Source organism: Dryas octopetala, chromosome 6, assembly GCF_963921425.1.
Source record: "Dryas octopetala chromosome 6, drDryOcto1.1, whole genome shotgun sequence".
Taxonomy (NCBI): Eukaryota; Viridiplantae; Streptophyta; class Magnoliopsida; order Rosales; family Rosaceae; genus Dryas; species Dryas octopetala.
In genome coordinates this window covers 6,891,223-6,910,182 of record NC_141371.1, presented here as the reverse complement: position 1 = coordinate 6,910,182, position 18,960 = coordinate 6,891,223, and the positions used below count along the sequence as shown (strand labels likewise).

Sequence of the window (18,960 nt, the reverse complement as noted above, 5' to 3'; positions counted from 1 at the left end):
GTGACCGACTGGCTGAAAAGAAAATAAAAATGAAAAAGTAGGTCAAAAACGGTTGGCACCTAGCGCCTAGAAAATTCTTTTTTCTTCTCGGAATTGGCGCCTAGAAAATTCTGGACCGTTCGTTTCAGCAACTCCTTCTCGACCACAAATTCATCGTCCTTATCGGAACCGAAAAAGGATTCATAGTCGGTTTTATCTCCCCTATATAAACCACCTCTCCTTCTCTGCCTTCCTCACAATTCTCTCAATCGATCTCAAAGCTTTCTTTCGCAGTTTCCAAACGCTCTCGAATTTCAATTCCTCTTTCTCTTCTCTCAAATCGCAGTCATGCAGATCTTCGTGAAAACCCTAACTGGCAAGACCATCACTCTCGAAGTCGAGAGCTCCGACACCATCGACAACGTCAAGGCCAAGATTCAGGACAAGGAGGGCATTCCTCCGGACCAGCAAAGGCTCATCTTCGCCGGAAAACAGCTCGAGGACGGTCGCACCCTCGCCGACTACAACATCCAGAAGGAGTCGACTCTCCACCTGGTCCTTCGTTTGAGAGGAGGTATGCAGATCTTCGTCAAAACCCTTACCGGCAAGACCATAACCCTGGAGGTCGAGAGCTCGGACACGATCGATAATGTCAAGGCTAAGATCCAGGACAAGGAGGGCATTCCTCCGGACCAGCAGAGGCTCATCTTCGCCGGTAAGCAGCTCGAGGACGGCCGTACCCTCGCCGACTACAACATCCAGAAGGAGTCTACTCTCCACCTGGTTCTTCGTCTCAGGGGAGGTATGCAGATCTTTGTTAAAACCCTAACTGGGAAGACTATTACCCTGGAGGTTGAGAGCTCCGACACCATCGATAACGTCAAGGCCAAGATCCAAGACAAGGAGGGCATTCCTCCAGACCAGCAGAGGTTGATCTTTGCTGGTAAGCAGCTCGAGGATGGTCGCACCCTTGCGGATTACAACATCCAAAAGGAGTCGACTTTGCACTTGGTTCTGCGATTGAGGGGTGGTATGCAGATCTTCGTGAAGACCCTTACTGGGAAGACTATCACTTTGGAGGTGGAGAGCTCCGATACCATTGATAACGTGAAGGCGAAGATTCAGGACAAGGAGGGTATCCCACCGGACCAGCAGAGGCTCATCTTTGCCGGGAAGCAGTTGGAGGATGGCCGGACTCTGGCGGACTACAACATCCAGAAGGAGTCTACTCTTCACCTTGTGCTCAGGCTTCGTGGAGGTATGCAGATTTTTGTGAAGACCCTTACTGGGAAGACAATCACTCTGGAGGTTGAGAGCTCGGATACCATTGACAATGTCAAAGCTAAGATTCAAGACAAGGAAGGTATCCCACCGGACCAGCAGAGGTTGATCTTTGCCGGGAAACAGCTTGAAGATGGTCGCACCTTGGCCGATTATAACATCCAGAAGGAGTCTACCCTCCATCTTGTCCTCCGTCTCCGTGGTGGTGATTTCTGAGGAGTTTGCTTGGTGTGATTTGAAGTCTAGTTATGGTGGTTCTGTGTTTAGTTGTTGTGGTGGTGGTGTGTTTGTGTTGATTGGCAGGTATGCCAATATAGTGAAGTTCTGTTTAGGGGGTGTCTGTTGGTGTTTATGCATCTTTTCTTATTGTCAGAACTGCCTATTGGGTATTACTTAATAAAAATGTTCGTTTTAGTTCTGTAAATTTCCTATGCTCAATTGTGTTGTTGTGCATGAAAATTTCTTTTTTAATATCTGTGTTCTTTTGCTTGGAGAACCTTTAATTGATGATAGCTATGTGTGAATTGCTCATGAACAATGTTTGATTTCCTTATTATAAGACAAAACCAGTTAATATTAAGCAATTGAACCTGTTATTGTGAACATGCCGAGTGTGAATGATGGTCCATCTGTTGGTGTGGACTGGAGGTTGTTATTGTGGTAGTAGTGATGGTGGTTAAATCTGAATGTCTAAGCTAGTTTTTTCAAAGCATGATGAGAGTAATACGAATGTTCAATTCGTGGGTAGTGAATTTCATTTCATTAATAAGGGTTGTTTTGATCCATATTGTGAATCTCGTTACATATCTGTATAGCAAATTTGTGTTTTATTGTGTTGTGCTGTGTCAAATTACAGGGTATGTTTGACTGTAGACCATAATATGTCTGGCAGGCCCTTAGCTGCTATTCATGGTCTAGTTTTCTGGTTACCTTTCTTTCTCTTATCTATTTTATGATGTTTGCATTCCATGGTTAGTGTTTCATGTGAATTGTTGTGTATTCTGATCCCTCCCAACCAATTTTACTTTTGTGGCTCTCAAGAAGCCAATTTGATTTGCTAGCTTGTGGCTCTGTTTTCTCTTGGATTTAATTTTCTGTCGTTTCTTGAACTCTGGTCCAGTGAAAAACTTATGAGTGCATGTCAATTTGTTCTGAAATAGAACATGACAGGATGGTACAGTAGTATGGTTGAGCTAACTTTAACTTCCCTTTCCTTATAAATGTTTTTCTAGCTCAAGCACAAGGACTGATCTTAGTTAACTAGGTTTTTTAACCAATCAATTTGATATTTTCTGTACATCATCATCATCATATTGATATTGTGAAATTGAAAGGGGATCCGTCCCCAACCTTCATTATCAAAATTACACGACGTTTGATGATGTCTTACCAAATATTTTCAGCAAATGAGATTTGTGAGGATTGGCAGAAGATGACCATTCTTCTTCAGGACTGATGTGGAATTAAAATTTGGCTATGCCCTCTTGGAGGTAATCTGTTGTCTATTAACTGGTCCATTGTGTATTTGTTCTAATTTTTAGGGGAAATTTGTCTAGACTGCTCATTTCTTTCTTTTCTTTTTCCTGGGAATTAGCCCTAGAAAATTCTGAACTGTTTGTTTCACTGACTTCTTGAGCACAAATCCTGAAGAAATTTGTGAACTTGATGATTTTTCATTGATTAGTAACCCCTCAACATCCAGAAGGAGTCTACTCTTCACCTTGTGCTCAGGCTTCGTGGAGGTATGCAGATTTTTGTGAAGACCCTTACTGGGAAGACAATCACTCTGGAGGTTGAGAGCTTGGATACCATTGACTATGTTAAAGCTAAGATTCAAGACAAGGAAGGTATCCCCCTAGACCAGCAGAGGTTGATCTTTGCCGGTAAACAGCTTGAGGATGGTCGCACCTTGGCCGATTATAACATCCAGAAGGAGTCTACCCTCCATCTCGTCCTCCATCTCCGTGGTGGTGATTTCTGACAAGTTTGTTTTGGTGTGTTTTGTGTCTAGTTATGGTAGTGCAGTGTTTTGTCTAGTTGTGGTGGTGGTGGTTGTTTTGATTGGCAAGTATGCCAATGTAGTCAAGTTCTGTTTTATGGTATTTTTTTAATTTGTTGAAACTGTCTATTGCGCATTACTTAATAAAATTTGTTCCTTTTAGTTCTGTAAACTTGCTCTTCTCAACTGTGCTCATGCACGGACATTAAATTTTGAAGCACGATTATCATGGATCGGGTAGAACCAAACCAATTCGATACTTCCTAAATAATATCATGATTACATTTTGTAATGTGGTGGTTGCTCCTGCACAGCAGCAAATGAGATTGTGTTTTGGGCTTGAATATCTGCTAGTCCCAGCAGCAAATGGCCTATTGCGTACTAGTTCATTGTGTATTTGTTTTAGTTTTTATGGGAAATTAATGGATTATGCAGATTAGCAGATATATGATATATCAAAGTTTTGAAGATAAGGGTTTATTTTCTTGAATATCAAGCTTTGCGTTACAAACTTACAACTAATTATATATAGCACAGAGTCTCTTCATGTACAATCTACATTGACCCATTTGGAAAGCCTATAGGGCTTTTGGGGTCATCGCCTATTAATTTTTCTTCGTAAGTCTCTCAAATCCTTTCTGATTTCTTAAATGTGAATTCCGCCGGAATGTGAATTTCGTGTTGAATTACAGAACCATAACCAGCTAAAGAAGCATTCCCCAAGTCAGGTTCATGAACACTGATCTCTTCCTCCGGACCATGTCTTCTACTTTCTTGAGACCAAGGTACATCATCATGGTGGTGAGAGGGTGACTCTGGATCTTCATTATCAACATAAGACATCCTTGGAAATGTTTGAACACTGTCAATGTCATGTTCGGATTGATAGTGTCGTAGTAGATGGACAGGGGACATGTTATGCAAGGGAGTGCCTGGTGCACTAGTTGAATTTGACTGCTTGTTCTGTTTTACATGCTTCTTTGCTGCATGGTGCCACTTTTTTATAGCGTTTGCCACTCTGTCGTTAAAGATTGTAGGCTTCATAGTTGAACCCATCTGTGTTACCAAGGCATAAAGAGGAAGAGTCACATAGCTGCATAGTATTTGTATGACGACCCTGCACAAATTACAAAATCAATTGGCTCAGTAATTAAATCCTCGTAATGTGTAGATGTCTGTGTAAGCGGTAAATAAGGAAAGGAAACTAACCCCATTGATAATCTTAAGATGACATCTTCCAACTTCTCATGGTAGCAAGACTTCAAGCCAAACTCATACTGTGAAAGAAGAAGATAGAATCAACTGTGAGCTTTTTGTTAGATAAAGTAAACCATCTTTGCCAATGACAGTGAGAATGTGATGTGGGTTTACCCAAGTCCATGCAAAGAAAGCAAGTTGAAAGGCATTCTGTGAGGACAAAAGAATCACCAGGACAGAGAGTTGGTAAATAATGAGAGGCAAGAATAATGCAGCATATATATATATATATATTATATGTAGTGAGTGCTGTTCAAGTGGGAAGAAAGGAACCTGAAAGAGGACAAAGTGGATGAGATAAAGAATAAGGCGAGGGCGGTTGAACCAGAAGAGATGGTCACCAGGCTCAACCAATGGGGTACCCTTAACCACCTCTCCCCTTTCCTTTAACTTGAGGCCCATCTTGGTTATTATAACTTGTAGCTTTGTCCCTACTAACAAGATCATCTGCAAAAAGCCATAGGAATTATTAGATGATCGATCCATTTTTGTGGGACCTTGGAAGGTCTGAAAGAAACGAATTTGGATGGTGGTGATTGATGCTTACGATTAAGGGAATAAAGGGTAGCCACAGGTAAGAACGTGAACCTGTGAACATAAAGACACATAATTCAAGAAACCCAATATTAAAAAAATCATAAATTATTATATTGTGAAGCTGTACAAGACATGATAATTCTAGATACACCCATTGAAGGGTTGGAGAAGTAGAATGAGGCTTTACCATGAGTATTAGATAGCAGGAACAATACAGCAAATAACCAAATAGTTGGGCTGCAAGTGTGAAAAGAAATAGTTCAGTCTTAGAATTATTTAGTTAAAAGGTGAAGTCCTAAATTGATATACATGCATCTCTATGGTAAAAGAAAGCATGCTAGCCTAACTTTCCTCAGAGTAAAGTAATAGATGGCTGAAAAGCTTTAAAGAGCAATCAGCTTGTATGACCCACCTGATCCCTACCACAAGCTTGAAATCCTCTTCAAGTGACCTGTTAATGTACTTCTGGAAGTCAAACTTGGTTTGACTCTGAGGTGCCAAATGTGCCTGCATAGATAAACAGAAGCATATTAGTTTCACTTTCATGCAGAAACTACAACTGAATGACATGCATTCTATGCTAATTGTGTGTATACAAGACTTACAATGATAAACCCATGTCGTAGAGTCAGGTAATCAACCTTGGGCACTGATCTGAGGAACTGTCTGAAGAAGCAATTCTGCAATTTTTTCAAGAGAGCAACATAAACATTAGCACCTTCATGAATTGCATTGTCAATTTTGTTTGATACAAACTAAGTTTATGGCATTTTCAATTCTTACAATCCACAAGAGAATGGGTGAGCGGCTCCAAAAGCTCAAGTGCCTTCTCCCAAACGAAGTGTCTCTGGCAAATCTGAATCTTTCTGGGTCTACACAACACAAAGCACACACACCCCATTTGCTTTTAGGCATTGATAAAAGTAATTAAAAGGGGGTCAAAATCAATGTCATGGCTGCTGGAGGCTGGTCAAAGTACATGTACGTGAATTGAAACAATAAAAAATTAAGCATACCATGTGAGAACTGGTAGTCATTCGTCCTGGTCTCCAATTCCCATATTTTCCACCTCCTCATCTGAAAGAGCCATCCAACAAGAATTTGATAACAATTATTAGAATGAGAGAGAGAGTGAGACAGGGAAAAGGGTGGAGAGATTCGGATTGATACCTTTGCTCTGCCCAAAACCAAGGTGATTATGCAGTAAAGCACGTGGGAGACGGCTAGCACAAAGATGAATATGTGAAGTTGGTGGATCCCATCAGCTGACACAAATGGAACTTTGTTCTGCAAAAACAAATTACCACAAACTATGTTCATCTACATTTGCCACCCAAATTTCCTTGTAAAAAAAATATATGCATAAATACTTATAAGATGTTCTTTTGTGAGTACCTATATCATTCACACAAAAGTCGCATTATCTAATCGATATTACACATTCAAATAAGAGTTTATCTAATTAATATTGAAATTACAGTATTTAACTAAAAATTATTAGCAATAAATGAAAAGACTCAAAGTCTTGTATATTATTTTATAAGACTTGTTGATGTGAGATCCTCACATGCGAAGAGACTGAGCCAAGTACATATGTGACAAACCAAGCCCATATCACGCACTTGTCCAATGTGAGATGATCAGAACGAGCCTAACATGTTGAAAATAGAACATCCAATAATCTAAAATGAATTGGCTATAGCCTATAGATGGAGACACCAAGATATTTTCTATTGTTGTATGCTAATACTTAGACCGATTCCACATTGTCCAACAATTAATAGTGTTCGAAATTGACAGACGAGAATTAATTGCAAGAACATTGCCGTACATATCCACACCAACTTAATTTAAATAGCATATTCTTTATCCAAGCATGGATAACAAATTCAACGTACCTTGGCAGCGCATATGTCAGTTCCGGCTGCGGCCAAAACCCGCCGGGAACTCCCGCCGGAGCCGGAGAGTGAGAGAAGCAGCCTTCTATGGCCGCTGTCATCTGAAGTACTAGTGCTGTCCTCATCTTTATCCTCTTGCTTCTTACTACATGGATGCCACGTGGCTCCAACAGCCTTTGATATGCATATGTTGGAAATGGGTCCTTGTCCCACTGTTAGGAGCAGTGATAGGAATCCCAATAGCATAAGCTCTGAGAGAAACAAAGACAGATCGAGTGGTCATGATTTCATGCACATATATATCATGTATGTAATAAGTTTGATATATACACACTTTCCATTTTGCAAACCTGATTTGATCTTTTCGAGTGCTTCATATAGGGCTCGTTTGTTTCTCTTCTTCAACCACTGCAGAGTGAGTGCAAAAACCTCATTAATTCCAGATTCATAAACCAAAAATATTGGCTTCAAAACAAAAGTAACCCAATTAAGTATTCTAGTTTAGGAGTCTTTTTACCCACCTTTCCAATCAAATGAAGGATGTATTCGATGAGGATTGAGACCAAAACCAAAACAAAACAAACAACTGCAACAGCCCAAGTGGGTGTTTCCTCCAAAGATCGACCCCCTGTTGGCCCTGCCATTGCTTTTGAGTAATTAACAGAGACTAATTAAGGTCTAAGAAATTAATAAGCACCAAATGATAGGCTAGCTTTTCCTCAGTGTATGCACCAAGAATTAATTTATATATAATGGAATGAAGTTTTAGGTCGTATTGTCGTAAGCATATATATAGAGCAGAGAAGAGAGAGAGAGAGAGAGAGAGAGAGAGAGAGAGAGAGAGAGAGAGAGAGAGGCAAAAGGAGGAGACTTTGTCAATGGGTGGAATGTTATGATGTGATATGAAATGAGAGTTGAGAGAGTCTCTTTGACTGTGGATTAATTTGTTAAAGAAAAGTGACTATAAGCATATCATAATCTACATGGAATGTCTTCAATTTAGTTACTTTTCTTTAACAAATTAATCCACAGTCACTAATGAAATTGTTCCATGAAATGTCTTTAGTTAAAGAAAAGTCACTAAATTGACTAACTTGACCGTGGTTTTGGAACTTGGAACTACATACTCTACATGGAACATTGAAGATGAAAGAGATATATGGGCCATTGATGCGCCCATTGGTATTGCCTTGGTGGAAAACTTAGATGTTAATAAGGGGAGAACTGGAGAAGTAAGATACAATCATACAAATGACTCGAAAATAATTTTCTAAAAAAGTTGGCTCGAGCCATTTTTGTCAGAAATTTCAATAATTTTCTGGAAAAGTTGGCTTGAGTCACTTTTTTCAGAAATTTCATTAATTTTTTGAAAAAATTGGTTTGAGCCACTTTTGGCAAAAACTCTCAGACACACATTAGACTTTTGATTTCCTTTTTTTTTTTTTTTTTACTACGTTTCTAGCTGACTCTTGGAGTCATTTTTTGCATTTATTAGTCCCCTAATAACAGTAGGAAACTCTTTACTTTCCTATTCAATTTGTTACTGTTTTGTTTGTATTTAAAATACTTTTTAACGTTGTATTCGCTAGTTGAATTTGATTAAAGAAAAATTACAGAGAGATATCTCTTTTATCTTAAATTTCTTGGCATTCTTTGAATCAACAAGAATTTAGAGACTTGTTAATTCGGTATTGTTTTTCAAGCAATCAACGAATTCGCAGGAAGGCTGTGAATTTCGTGTTTTCTATTCCGCTATGCTGCATCAGCCATGGAGGGAATATTGGGTTCTTCTCATTTTTAACTAGTATTCAAGTTATTAATGAGTGCAAATTAAGCATCTGTAATTGGACACCAAGCATATTTTCTTTGACCGTTTAGTACACAATTGGATTTGGAGGGCTTAATAATTTGCTACTCTGGCAGATAGTCATAACCTCATAAATATTCAGATCAAATAATTTTAAAATAAAAAAGATGAAAAAATATTAATAGATTAAAGGGTTGTTTCTTGTTGCAAACAAACTTGTATGCTAATCTCCATGTGAGATTAAATACATCATAATCATATTCTGGTGGTGAATCCTTAAATTATTTCTTGTAGTTGCAGAGCTATGCAAGTTGGTGTTTTTTTATGGCATAAATTCAATTTAGACACATAACTATATAAGCTATTTCAATGGGGTCCATGAACTTTAAAATATTTTAAATATACACCTGATCTATTATCTAAATTGAAAAAATGAATTTTTGTCCATTGATTCGTTGAGAAATCAGTTAAATGACAGCTTGGCTTTTGCTGACCAAGATTACTTGATGACGTGGCAGTATCTCAGCAAACATTTTCCACCAAATGAGCGACACGGGCCCACAATTTAATAATAATAGAGAGAGTGAGAGTTTGTGGGCCCATGTCAGGAGTTAGGTGGACCCGTGTCGCTCATTTCCCGCCAAATGAGCGACACAAGTCCACCTAACCTCTGACCCAGGTCCACAAAATCATCATCTATTTCTTGCTCGTTGAATACAAGTGAGAGATTTATATTCGAATTTGGGGGAAACGTGATGTTTTTTAGAGACTAAATGGTTATGAAAGCGTTCGACGAGCGGGAAAGAGTTGATGGGTGTGTGAGCCCGTGTCAAGTGGACATGTGTTACTTATTTGGCGGAAAATGTATGCTGAGTTGGTGTCACGTCGCCAATTAATCCCCGTTAGCAAAAGCCAAGCTGATATTTAACTGATCTCTCAATAAATTGATAGACGAAATTTTATTTTTCAATTTATATAATAAATCAGGTGTATATTTGAAATATTTGAAAGTTCGTTAACCCCGTTGAAATAGCATATATAATTATGTGTCTAAATTGAATTTATACCATTTTTGTATTGTATGCCGGTTGAGTACCGATGGGCATGCAAAGTCCACAATGCAGCAAGCGAGCGGGGGCCAGTTCTAGATGGAAACTGTACGTATCATATATACAAATATATTCTTAACTCCTTTCCATTAACATGTGATAATTAAAAGACGCAGAATATATGCTGACTAGATAATATTTGGACTCCAGCACTTCATTTAACGTATGTATAGGAAACTAGGAAAGGTGGTATTCTAATTATGGTATAGTCTCCATTATTGATTATTTCATATTTGGAATCACTTTGCATCATAATTAATTGCATTGATCTTTATGGTTCCCTAATATATGCTCTACTCCATCCCCTTTGATTTATTGCAAAATTAGAGGGTTAATTAATTCCTAGCTCATAAGTTGATGCTACGTGTTGACTAGTAACATGAGCATTTATGTTGTGCAACATTTCCAGTACTTTTTACTTGGATTAGGTCACCATCTCTACCTCCATCTTCTCAAACTAAAATAATGATTCTTCCTTTTACTTGTTGGTCAAGGGACTTGTGCACATGTGGGTCTTCATTAAGGGTGGGCGCGGTGCGATTCGACTCACTTTTCCCCCGAAACCGTGCGCCGCGCCGAACATTAATACACGGTACAGTTCGGTGCTTAAAACCGTGAAAGAAATAAAAAAACCAAACCAAACCAAACCATTCAAGGTTCGGTGCGGTGCGGTTCTCCACCGCGGTTCTTGGCCTAATGGGCTATTATTCAGATTAGCACTTTTGGGCCTCATATTTATTTTTTTAAGCCTAAGCCCAATTATTTAATGATGCAAACCCATCCTAATTAACAAGTTTTGGCAACAAAAAAATAAATTTACAAGTTAATTCAATGAACTTAACCAAAAAGACACACACATTAAACTTTGCTTAATCTGCTTAGTACTTAAAACTTAAAAGTTAAAAACAAAATCAATTATACAAGTATACAACCAATGACTATAACTACAAGTTAAGAACCTGCTTAAAACAAAGTTACTAACTTACTAGTTACTACAAGTTATAAACCTTATATGGCATATACCCTATACACTTATATAGTATATAACTATATATTATACCCTAGAACTATAAACAATAAAAAAATTTAGTATATAGAGTATAAACTATAAATAATATACTAATTTTTTTATATAGAATATAAAGAATATACTAATTTTATTATATAGGTTAATGGGTATAACTAAAATTATATACTAAAACATTATTAATTTATTATTATATTATATATCTAGAAAATAGGTCATAGGGTTATATAAAATATATTTTAGGGTCTAAACCCTAAAATATAGTTACGTTAATATTAATTCTAATATTTTATTAGGGTTTAGGGTTTATGGTCTAAAGTGTATAAAAATGTGTACAAAAAGTGTATAAAAAGTATATAATAATGGTATAAATATATATAAAATGGTGTATATATGTATAAAAATATATTTTTTGCAAGTATGCGGTGCGGTTTGGTTCGGTGCGGTTAAATAAAGTGTAGAACCGGTGCGGTTCGGTTTTTTTGGCGGTGTTGACTTTTTTTGGTCAACACGGTTTTTTAACGGTGCGGTTCGGCCGATTTTGGCGGTGCGCGGTTAAAATGCCCACCCCTAGTCTTCATATATGCACCAATATTGTCCCCATAGCTAGGGACACTATCTAGATTAAGCCCAATGGACCTCTTCAAGTTTGGGGTTTTATTTTAAAAAGATCTTAATGTTGAGATGTGAGATTAATATTCATCCACACTTATGACTTATATCGAATCACATAATTTCAACACTTTGTACGATTCTCAACTATTGATTATTTCATATTTGGAATCACTTTGCATCATAATTAATTGCATTGATCTTTATGGTTCCCTAATATATGCTCTACTCCATCCCCTTTGATTTATTGCAAAATTAGAGGGTTAATTAATTCCTAGCTCATAAGTTGATGCTACGTGTTGACTAGTAACATGAGCATTTATGTTGTGCAACATTTCCAGTACTTTTTACTTGGATTAGGTCACCATCTCTACCTCCATCTTCTCAAACTAAAATAATGATTCTTCCTTTTACTTGTTGGTCAAGGGACTTGTGCACATGTGGGTCTTCATTAAGGGTGGGCGCGGTGCGATTCGACTCACTTTTCCCCCGAAACCGTGCGCCGCGCCGAACATTAATACACGGTACAGTTCGGTGCTTAAAACCGTGAAAGAAATAAAAAAACCAAACCAAACCAAACCATTCAAGGTTCGGTGCGGTGCGGTTCTCCACCGCGGTTCTTGGCCTAATGGGCTATTATTCAGATTAGCACTTTTGGGCCTCATATTTATTTTTTTAAGCCTAAGCCCAATTATTTAATGATGCAAACCCATCCTAATTAACAAGTTTTGGCAACAAAAAAATAAATTTACAAGTTAATTCAATGAACTTAACCAAAAAGACACACACATTAAACTTTGCTTAATCTGCTTAGTACTTAAAACTTAAAAGTTAAAAACAAAATCAATTATACAAGTATACAACCAATGACTATAACTACAAGTTAAGAACCTGCTTAAAACAAAGTTACTAACTTACTAGTTACTACAAGTTATAAACCTTATATGGCATATACCCTATACACTTATATAGTATATAACTATATATTATACCCTAGAACTATAAACAATAAAAAATTTTAGTATATAGAGTATAAACTATAAATAATATACTAATTTTTTTATATAGAATATAAAGAATATACTAATTTTATTATATAGGGTAATGGGTATAACTAAAATTATATACTAAAACATTATTAATTTATTATTATATTATATATCTAGAAAATAGGTCATAGGGTTATATAAAATATATTTTAGGGTCTAAACCCTAAAATATAGTTACGTTAATATTAATTCTAATATTTTATTAGGGTTTAGGGTTTATGGTCTAAAGTGTATAAAAATGTGTACAAAAAGTGTATAAAAAGTATATAATAATGGTATAAATATATATAAAATGGTGTATATATGTATAAAAATATATAAAAATATATTTTTTGCAAGTATGCGGTGCGGTTTGGTTCGGTGCGGCTAAATAAGGTGTAGAACCGGAACCGGAAAGAACCGGTGCGGTTCGGTTTTTTTGGCGATGTTGACTTTTTTTGGTCAACACGGTTTTTTGACCGTGCGGTTCGGCCGATTTTGGCGGTGCGCGGTTAAAATGCCCACCCCTAATCTTCATATATGCACCAATATTGTCCCCATAGCTAGGGACACTATCTAGATTAAGCCCAATGGACCTCTTCAAGTTTGGGGTTTTATTTTAAAAAGATCTTAATGTTGAGATGTGAGATTCCACACTTATGACTTATATCGAATCACATAATTTCAACACTTTGTACGATTCTCAACTATTTAATTGATGCAAGATGTATAATAGATATCACATAATCAATAGTTTGACATTGAATGATATAATATTTACCGTGAGTTCACTCAATCAACAATTATATATGAATCTCTCATATATGTGTGGATATATAATGATTAATGGTGGGCAGAGCCGTAGAGGTTATAAAAGTGTGCTTAATTGGGGAAACGAAACCTGATTTGAAGGAACAAGTTCTCCAAAGAAACTGGTGTTAAGGGTTGACTGGGTGACCTGCGAATTGTGAAGTTGACCGCTAACTATCTCATCCATCCATTTGTCCCATTGGCCCATCACCCAGTCTCCTACTAAAATAGTAAAATCCCAAATGAAGGCACCACAATTTCAATGAGAATCATTACATATAATTGAAACTGTGCCCTGTTTTATTCGTAATTTAATTTAGTCATCTTATTCACAATTTTCAATTAACAATGAATTAAGAATCATAGTAATCTTCTCTATAATTTTCAACTTGGTCAGAGCCTCAGAGGAAGCTACTAGCTAGGATCTTGACGAGCTAGCTAGTGTTGTTTTCAAACTTGCCCTAGAAATGAAAAAAATGATTCTCACAGCCTCACGTTCAGCTCGTTTATAAAACGTGTTGTAGGCGATGTTTCTTATTTGGCCGTCAAAGCCAATTATCAAACCCCTGATTTGATAATATCTAGATATTATCTTTCTCACATTACCTTCGATATCTCTTTTAACTATATAATTAAGTTTTCTTAATATGAACAAAATATAATTCATTATATTATTATCTCAATGCCAAATGTATGTAGGTTTATGTGGGTAATACATGAGTCCCTCAGCAAAGGTGAGGAAGTCATGTATTTTTTTTTTTTAACGGACATATTGTGATGTCCATTATATATCCACTAAAACTGTTAATTTTTTAGGTTTTCATTCAAGAATAATTTATAATAGAAATTAGGATTAAATATCAATTAAACTACTAAATTTAAATGTAGTTTTTTAGATTAAGTCACAAACACGTTAACCCATTTGATTTGAGCTTTTTTCATTTGACATTTTTGTCCTACATATGGTAGGTGTTAGTTAAAATTTAGAGGGCTGTTATTTGCACACCATCTTTTTTCTTTTTGCACACCCCTTCTAAAAAGAAAAAAAAACAAAAAAAAGGACCACTTTGGCCCTCCCCTCACCCACACACCCCATTCCCATCTCCCCCCCCCCCCCCCGCACACACCACATTCCCATCCTTTTTTTTTTCTTCTTCACCGTCAACCTTGGCCGCCGCCAACCTTGGCCACGCCTGCCATCGCTGGCCACCTCCCCGCGAGCAAAGACCACCAGCGGCTCTCTCTCTCTCCTTCCATCTCTCCTCTCTCCCTTTCTATGTCTGCCTTCAAGATCAGCGACCACCTCTTCGCAACTGCTTGCGCGCAGCACCCAACCCGCTGTCCTCCCACACGCTGCTACACCTCCGCCCGCAGCACCTCGTCTTCCACCTCGAAGCCCAGAACTAGCCACCATTAAAAAAAAAAAAATTCAGTTCGGCAGGTTCTGCAGACCAATGCCAAACCGGGCTGTTTCGTTCGGCAGTCATCCGCCGAATATAACAGGATTAGGGGGTGTGTGAAATGTATAAAATAGGGGTATTAGGGTAATTAGAGGGGTGTGTTAAAGAGAAATTTTTAATTTTGGGAGAAGATAGGGGCTGTGTAGGAGAAAAGTGTGTGCAAAAAGAAAAAAAAAAGGTGTGCAAATAGCAGCCCTCAAAATTGCCCTTGAGGCTTTTATATTTTCTTGAAAATTTGCTAATGTAGTCTCAATTTCACATTTTGTTGTGACTGTACAACATTCACAATTTCAAATTTAGTTGTGTAAGTTGTGAGATAGTCACAGTTAAATTGTGATTTAATTAAATTTATTTTAGAGAAATTATACTACAATATAGTATAAATAGAGGTCAAAACAATACTAAGACACAGAGTTTCATTGCACCTCAATCTTCAAAGGTTCAAACACCCAAACAAACATAATACAACCACTTAGTTTACTTAAACGCAAAAAGTATTAGACAATAAACTAATTAAATTATAATAAAAAGTAAACATAATAGTTAGATCTTGTCCTTTGTGCTTTGAGATTGTTGTGTAGCATCCATCATTCTCTTTTGGAACTTGGATTATCACGTTTCAGTTTTCAACTTATTAACTTTAAATTCATATTATTGATATGTATAATATTTAAGTTCCTCCCATATTGCCAAATCTTCTTGTCCAAATTGCACAAATGCGGTTTGAATTCGGGTTGGTTGGGGCAGTCTAGCACTCCAGCCCACCCCTACAACTAATTGTTGAATAAAATGTTTACCTAATTTATATTTTTTTAAAAATATTCAAACTCTTCTACTTGGAAGGGAATATATTCTTTTGAAATAAGTGAGATGATTTTCATAGGTAAAAAAATAAAAATAAAAAAGATCTTAGAAGCAACTATAAGATATAGGTGACTCTATATATATCCACAATGGGACAAATTTATTCAGACTAAGAAATAAACTATTATAACTATTTTGAAATCTCTGTCCAAGTGAAATGGTCAGAAAAATTTCTTTGCATTTGTACAGTCTTAACATAATTCCCATACATTAATAAATAAATAAAAGAGCATAATTCCTAGTGGCAAAAAAGAGAGAGAGCATAATTCCCATTATATTAAAAATGATCCCGAAAAGTGCTTGGCCCAGAGTATATATGGGCTTTGTTGTCCCATTATGGATGCATGGCCCAAATCTTTGGCCCAGTAAACAACAGAAATGTAAAAAGCAAAATGTAAGTAATGGGGCATTCCGAGAATTGAACTCGGGACCTCTCGCACCCTAAGCGAGAATCATACCACTAGACCAAATGCCCATGTTGATGCTGATAAATATGCAAAGTGGAATATAAACTTAAGTAAGTCTTGGGATTCTGGGCCAGTACACAAGTTACTAAGTTAGCATGGGCTTCAACTCCCAAGGATGCAGTATAAACTTCCAAAAAAGAAAAAACTTCTTCAAAGTTGCAAATGTGTTTGTTTTTTGGCCAAAAAGTTGCAAATGTTTAAAGCTTCAAAATTATCATGAAAATTTTCAAGGGAGAAGGCTTAGATACAACCTACACAAACCAATAATGATGACATTACACATGATAATTTAAAGAAAAACTTAAAGTGCAGTCCATTTTATAAGTCTTTCTTAGACTAAGACTGTTAGTAATTTAGGTTTTTTAATCAAGTTATTTTATTTTTCTTCTTTAACGGTTTTATGTTAGGTTTTAACTTCAGAATTTTGGGTGAAACATGCAGCCTCTTCAAAACTTATTCTACACCCTAAATACTCTTCAAATCGAAGAAGGATTTTATTATTAATTAAAATGATTTTCTAATAAATTTTAAAATACCTCTGATCTTCATCTAAACACTGTTTTTCTAAAAAACTCAAGCCTAATTATCTCTAATTTAAATTCAAAATATTGCATGACATAAATTCTTTTAATTAAAAATTGATATGGCTTAGCAACACTTGTTCTATGTGTTGTATTACGTACAAAGCAATACAACGGTTAGTGCCTAGGATTAAGTAATGACAAAAGTGCTAGGTTCTAGATTCATTGGAATCCCAGCTATAGAAACTAGCTAGAACCATAGCTAATTTAAACAAAACAAAAAAAACTAGTGACATAGCTAGTGATCCCCAGCTAATTAAAGAAGGCCAAATAACTTCGGTCATTGTAGTTTAAATGGGTAAAATTCTATTTTGGTCTCTATACAAAATAAATCAAATTGTGCACATCAAATATTATTTTTGATGATTAAATTAACAAAATTACGTATATATTCTCGAATTGCAACTATTAAGAAATTATATCAACAAAATTGACATAATGAAAATTAAAGAGGCAAAATAAAACTTTGCCCCGAAGACATATTTTGGTCATTAAAGACACCTCTCAAACCCAATGAAAAAACGAGATCATATATAAAGAGACTATTAGACAACTTATAACTCTAATAGTCAACAAAAATAGTTGATGACTTGTTATTTGTTAACAACTTATAAGTCAAGACTCGTGAAGACCAACAAAGACTAGGTAAAAAAAAAAGTCTTCCTTTGGAGAATTCCTCGAGCCCCAACTATTTTAGTTCTTTTTGTTATCTCTTGGTTTTCAAAAATAAAAATGATAAAAAAAATTAGTCAATGAAGGTAGGAAGGGATGATGTGGCGGCCGGCGAGTAGTCCTGTGAAGTACATCCATGGATAATTTTTTTTTTTTTGGTCTAACATCCATGGATATATTGAAGTCAAACTTTCTCCCATTTTTTGGTTTGAGCCAGCCACCAACACATTCTTTAATCTTTTTTTTTTTTAATCAGGTCAAAGAATGTTACGTACACATTCATGTACTCTTTTTTCCTATCCCCTTTCTAAGTCCAAATGGTAATTAATTTTTTACCTAAAAAAATGGTAATTAAATATATCATGAAACACATCCTTGAATAGATAGTTACTTGGAAAGAAGTCAAAACACTGTGCAAGTCATGTAACGCGTGGACACAAGCCAAAACCACAGCCTAAATTTGATTCTGGAAGACTGCATTATTGCATTAATCTATTACAAAAAACAAAAAAAACAAAAAGACAGGCCAAGTACATGTAATTGTATATATCCACGTGCCAAAATTATATCACCCCGTTATTCAAACAAGTAAGGAGTTGGTCAATTTCATACCGTTATATATGCAATCATATATGTATACGTACAAGTCTATAATAAAACGATAAATATTCATTGAATCAATATCTTCACCTACCACTTTAAGCTTTTATTACAAATATTTGTATAGATACAGACATGCATGGTTTCTCGTCTTCTTTCTCTTTCTCAACATGAAAATTTTTCAATAACCAAAAACAAAATCACTTTCGAATTAAGGTTACTAATTTGGAATGTTGGATTTGATAATTAATATGGATTATTGAGTGACATGATGAGTATCAAAGATAATCAAGAATTTTGTAAAAGAATAAAATTATTTGAACCATCTTAATTAATCACAATATAATCAGTTGAGATGATCACAATAGCATTATTCTTAAGCAACGTTTCTTTTAATTTATTAAGAAATTGAAACTTCTTTCTCATTCCATTAGCGCTTATAAAGAAATTGTCGCAAAAATGAGCTAGATTTGTTGACAAATGGGTGATTAGACTTGGCCTCAACTATAATGGCGTCAAAAGCTTAGTCTAGTTTTGCTATTTTCAGACATTTGAATGCTCATTTAATATCTTATTAACTTTATTTATAAATCGGAATTTAGTAATTAAAATAGATAAATGTTCCATTCAGTAAGTAATTAAGCCAAAATGACTCTTTTTCTATCTATTAAAAAAAGAAAAAAGAAAAAAACCATGAATGCCTTTTCCTTAATTATAAAAGACTGATCAAATAAATAATGAATATATGAAAAGAATCGAAAATTGGACCCCCAAAAAAGAAGAATAGAATAAGAACTTTAAAAATTTTCATTTTTGCACATTTTATTCGAAAATAAAATATACCGAAACAAAAAAAGTGTAGAATTACGAATTTGCTCGCGACAGGCGTGTCTGCTGGTTTGAAAGTCAAAAGATCGGAATGCCACGCGCGCGATGGTCTCCGACTCTCTGGAAACGAAAGCGCGCGGTGGC

The 18,960-nt window shown here is 36.0% G+C and overlaps 2 protein-coding genes, 1 non-coding gene and 1 pseudogene across 3 annotated transcripts; 2 read left to right on the top strand and 2 right to left on the bottom strand.

Annotated features, from left to right (window-relative positions):
* Window positions 1-234: 234 nt before the first annotated feature.
* LOC147281792 (polyubiquitin 4) lies at window positions 235-1,684 on the top strand. The gene has a single exon (XM_086247735.1). It carries the CDS (start codon window positions 328-330, stop codon window positions 1,474-1,476), a length of 1,149 nt encoding a protein of 382 aa, XP_086103861.1. The 5' UTR covers window positions 235-327; the 3' UTR covers window positions 1,477-1,684.
* Window positions 1,685-1,864: 180 nt separating this feature from the next.
* On the top strand, window positions 1,865-3,241 carry LOC147281791 (polyubiquitin pseudogene; annotated as a pseudogene).
* A 497-nt stretch (window positions 3,242-3,738) lies between these two features.
* Window positions 3,739-7,595, bottom strand: LOC147281790 (MLO-like protein 6). The gene is made up of 14 exons (XM_086247727.1): window positions 7,473-7,595; window positions 7,302-7,359; window positions 6,952-7,202; window positions 6,224-6,340; window positions 6,070-6,130; window positions 5,837-5,925; window positions 5,659-5,733; window positions 5,466-5,560; window positions 5,241-5,290; window positions 5,064-5,104; window positions 4,790-4,963; window positions 4,631-4,666; window positions 4,469-4,536; window positions 3,739-4,376 (listed from the first exon to the last, which is right to left on the bottom strand). The coding sequence occupies exons 1-14, from the start codon at window positions 7,593-7,595 to the stop codon at window positions 3,887-3,889; spliced, it is 1,728 nt and encodes a 575-aa protein (XP_086103853.1). The 3' UTR covers window positions 3,739-3,886.
* Window positions 7,596-16,071: 8,476 nt separating this feature from the next.
* TRNAP-AGG (transfer RNA proline (anticodon AGG)) lies at window positions 16,072-16,143 on the bottom strand. Its single transcript has one exon. It is a non-coding gene; the product is annotated as a tRNA-Pro (tRNA).
* Window positions 16,144-18,960: the final 2,817 nt, after the last annotated feature.

What these genes read in the sequence shown, in the direction of transcription:
- LOC147281792 (XM_086247735.1), top strand. Translation starts at nt 328, where the DNA reads ATGCAGATCTTCGTGAAAACCCTAACTGGCAAGACCATCACTCTCGAA.
- LOC147281790 (XM_086247727.1), bottom strand. Translation starts at nt 7,595, where the DNA reads ATGGCAGGGCCAACAGGGGGTCGATCTTTGGAGGAAACACCCACTTGG. An exon ending in TGGTTTTGGGCAGAGCAAAG is followed by an intron (nt 6,131 to 6,223) that starts GTATCAATCCGA and finishes TGGCTCTTTCAG; the next exon opens with ATGAGGAGGTGGAAAATATG. An exon ending in AAGCTTGTGGTAGGGATCAG is followed by an intron (nt 5,291 to 5,465) that starts GTGGGTCATACA and finishes TCACACTTGCAG; the next exon opens with CCCAACTATTTGGTTATTTG.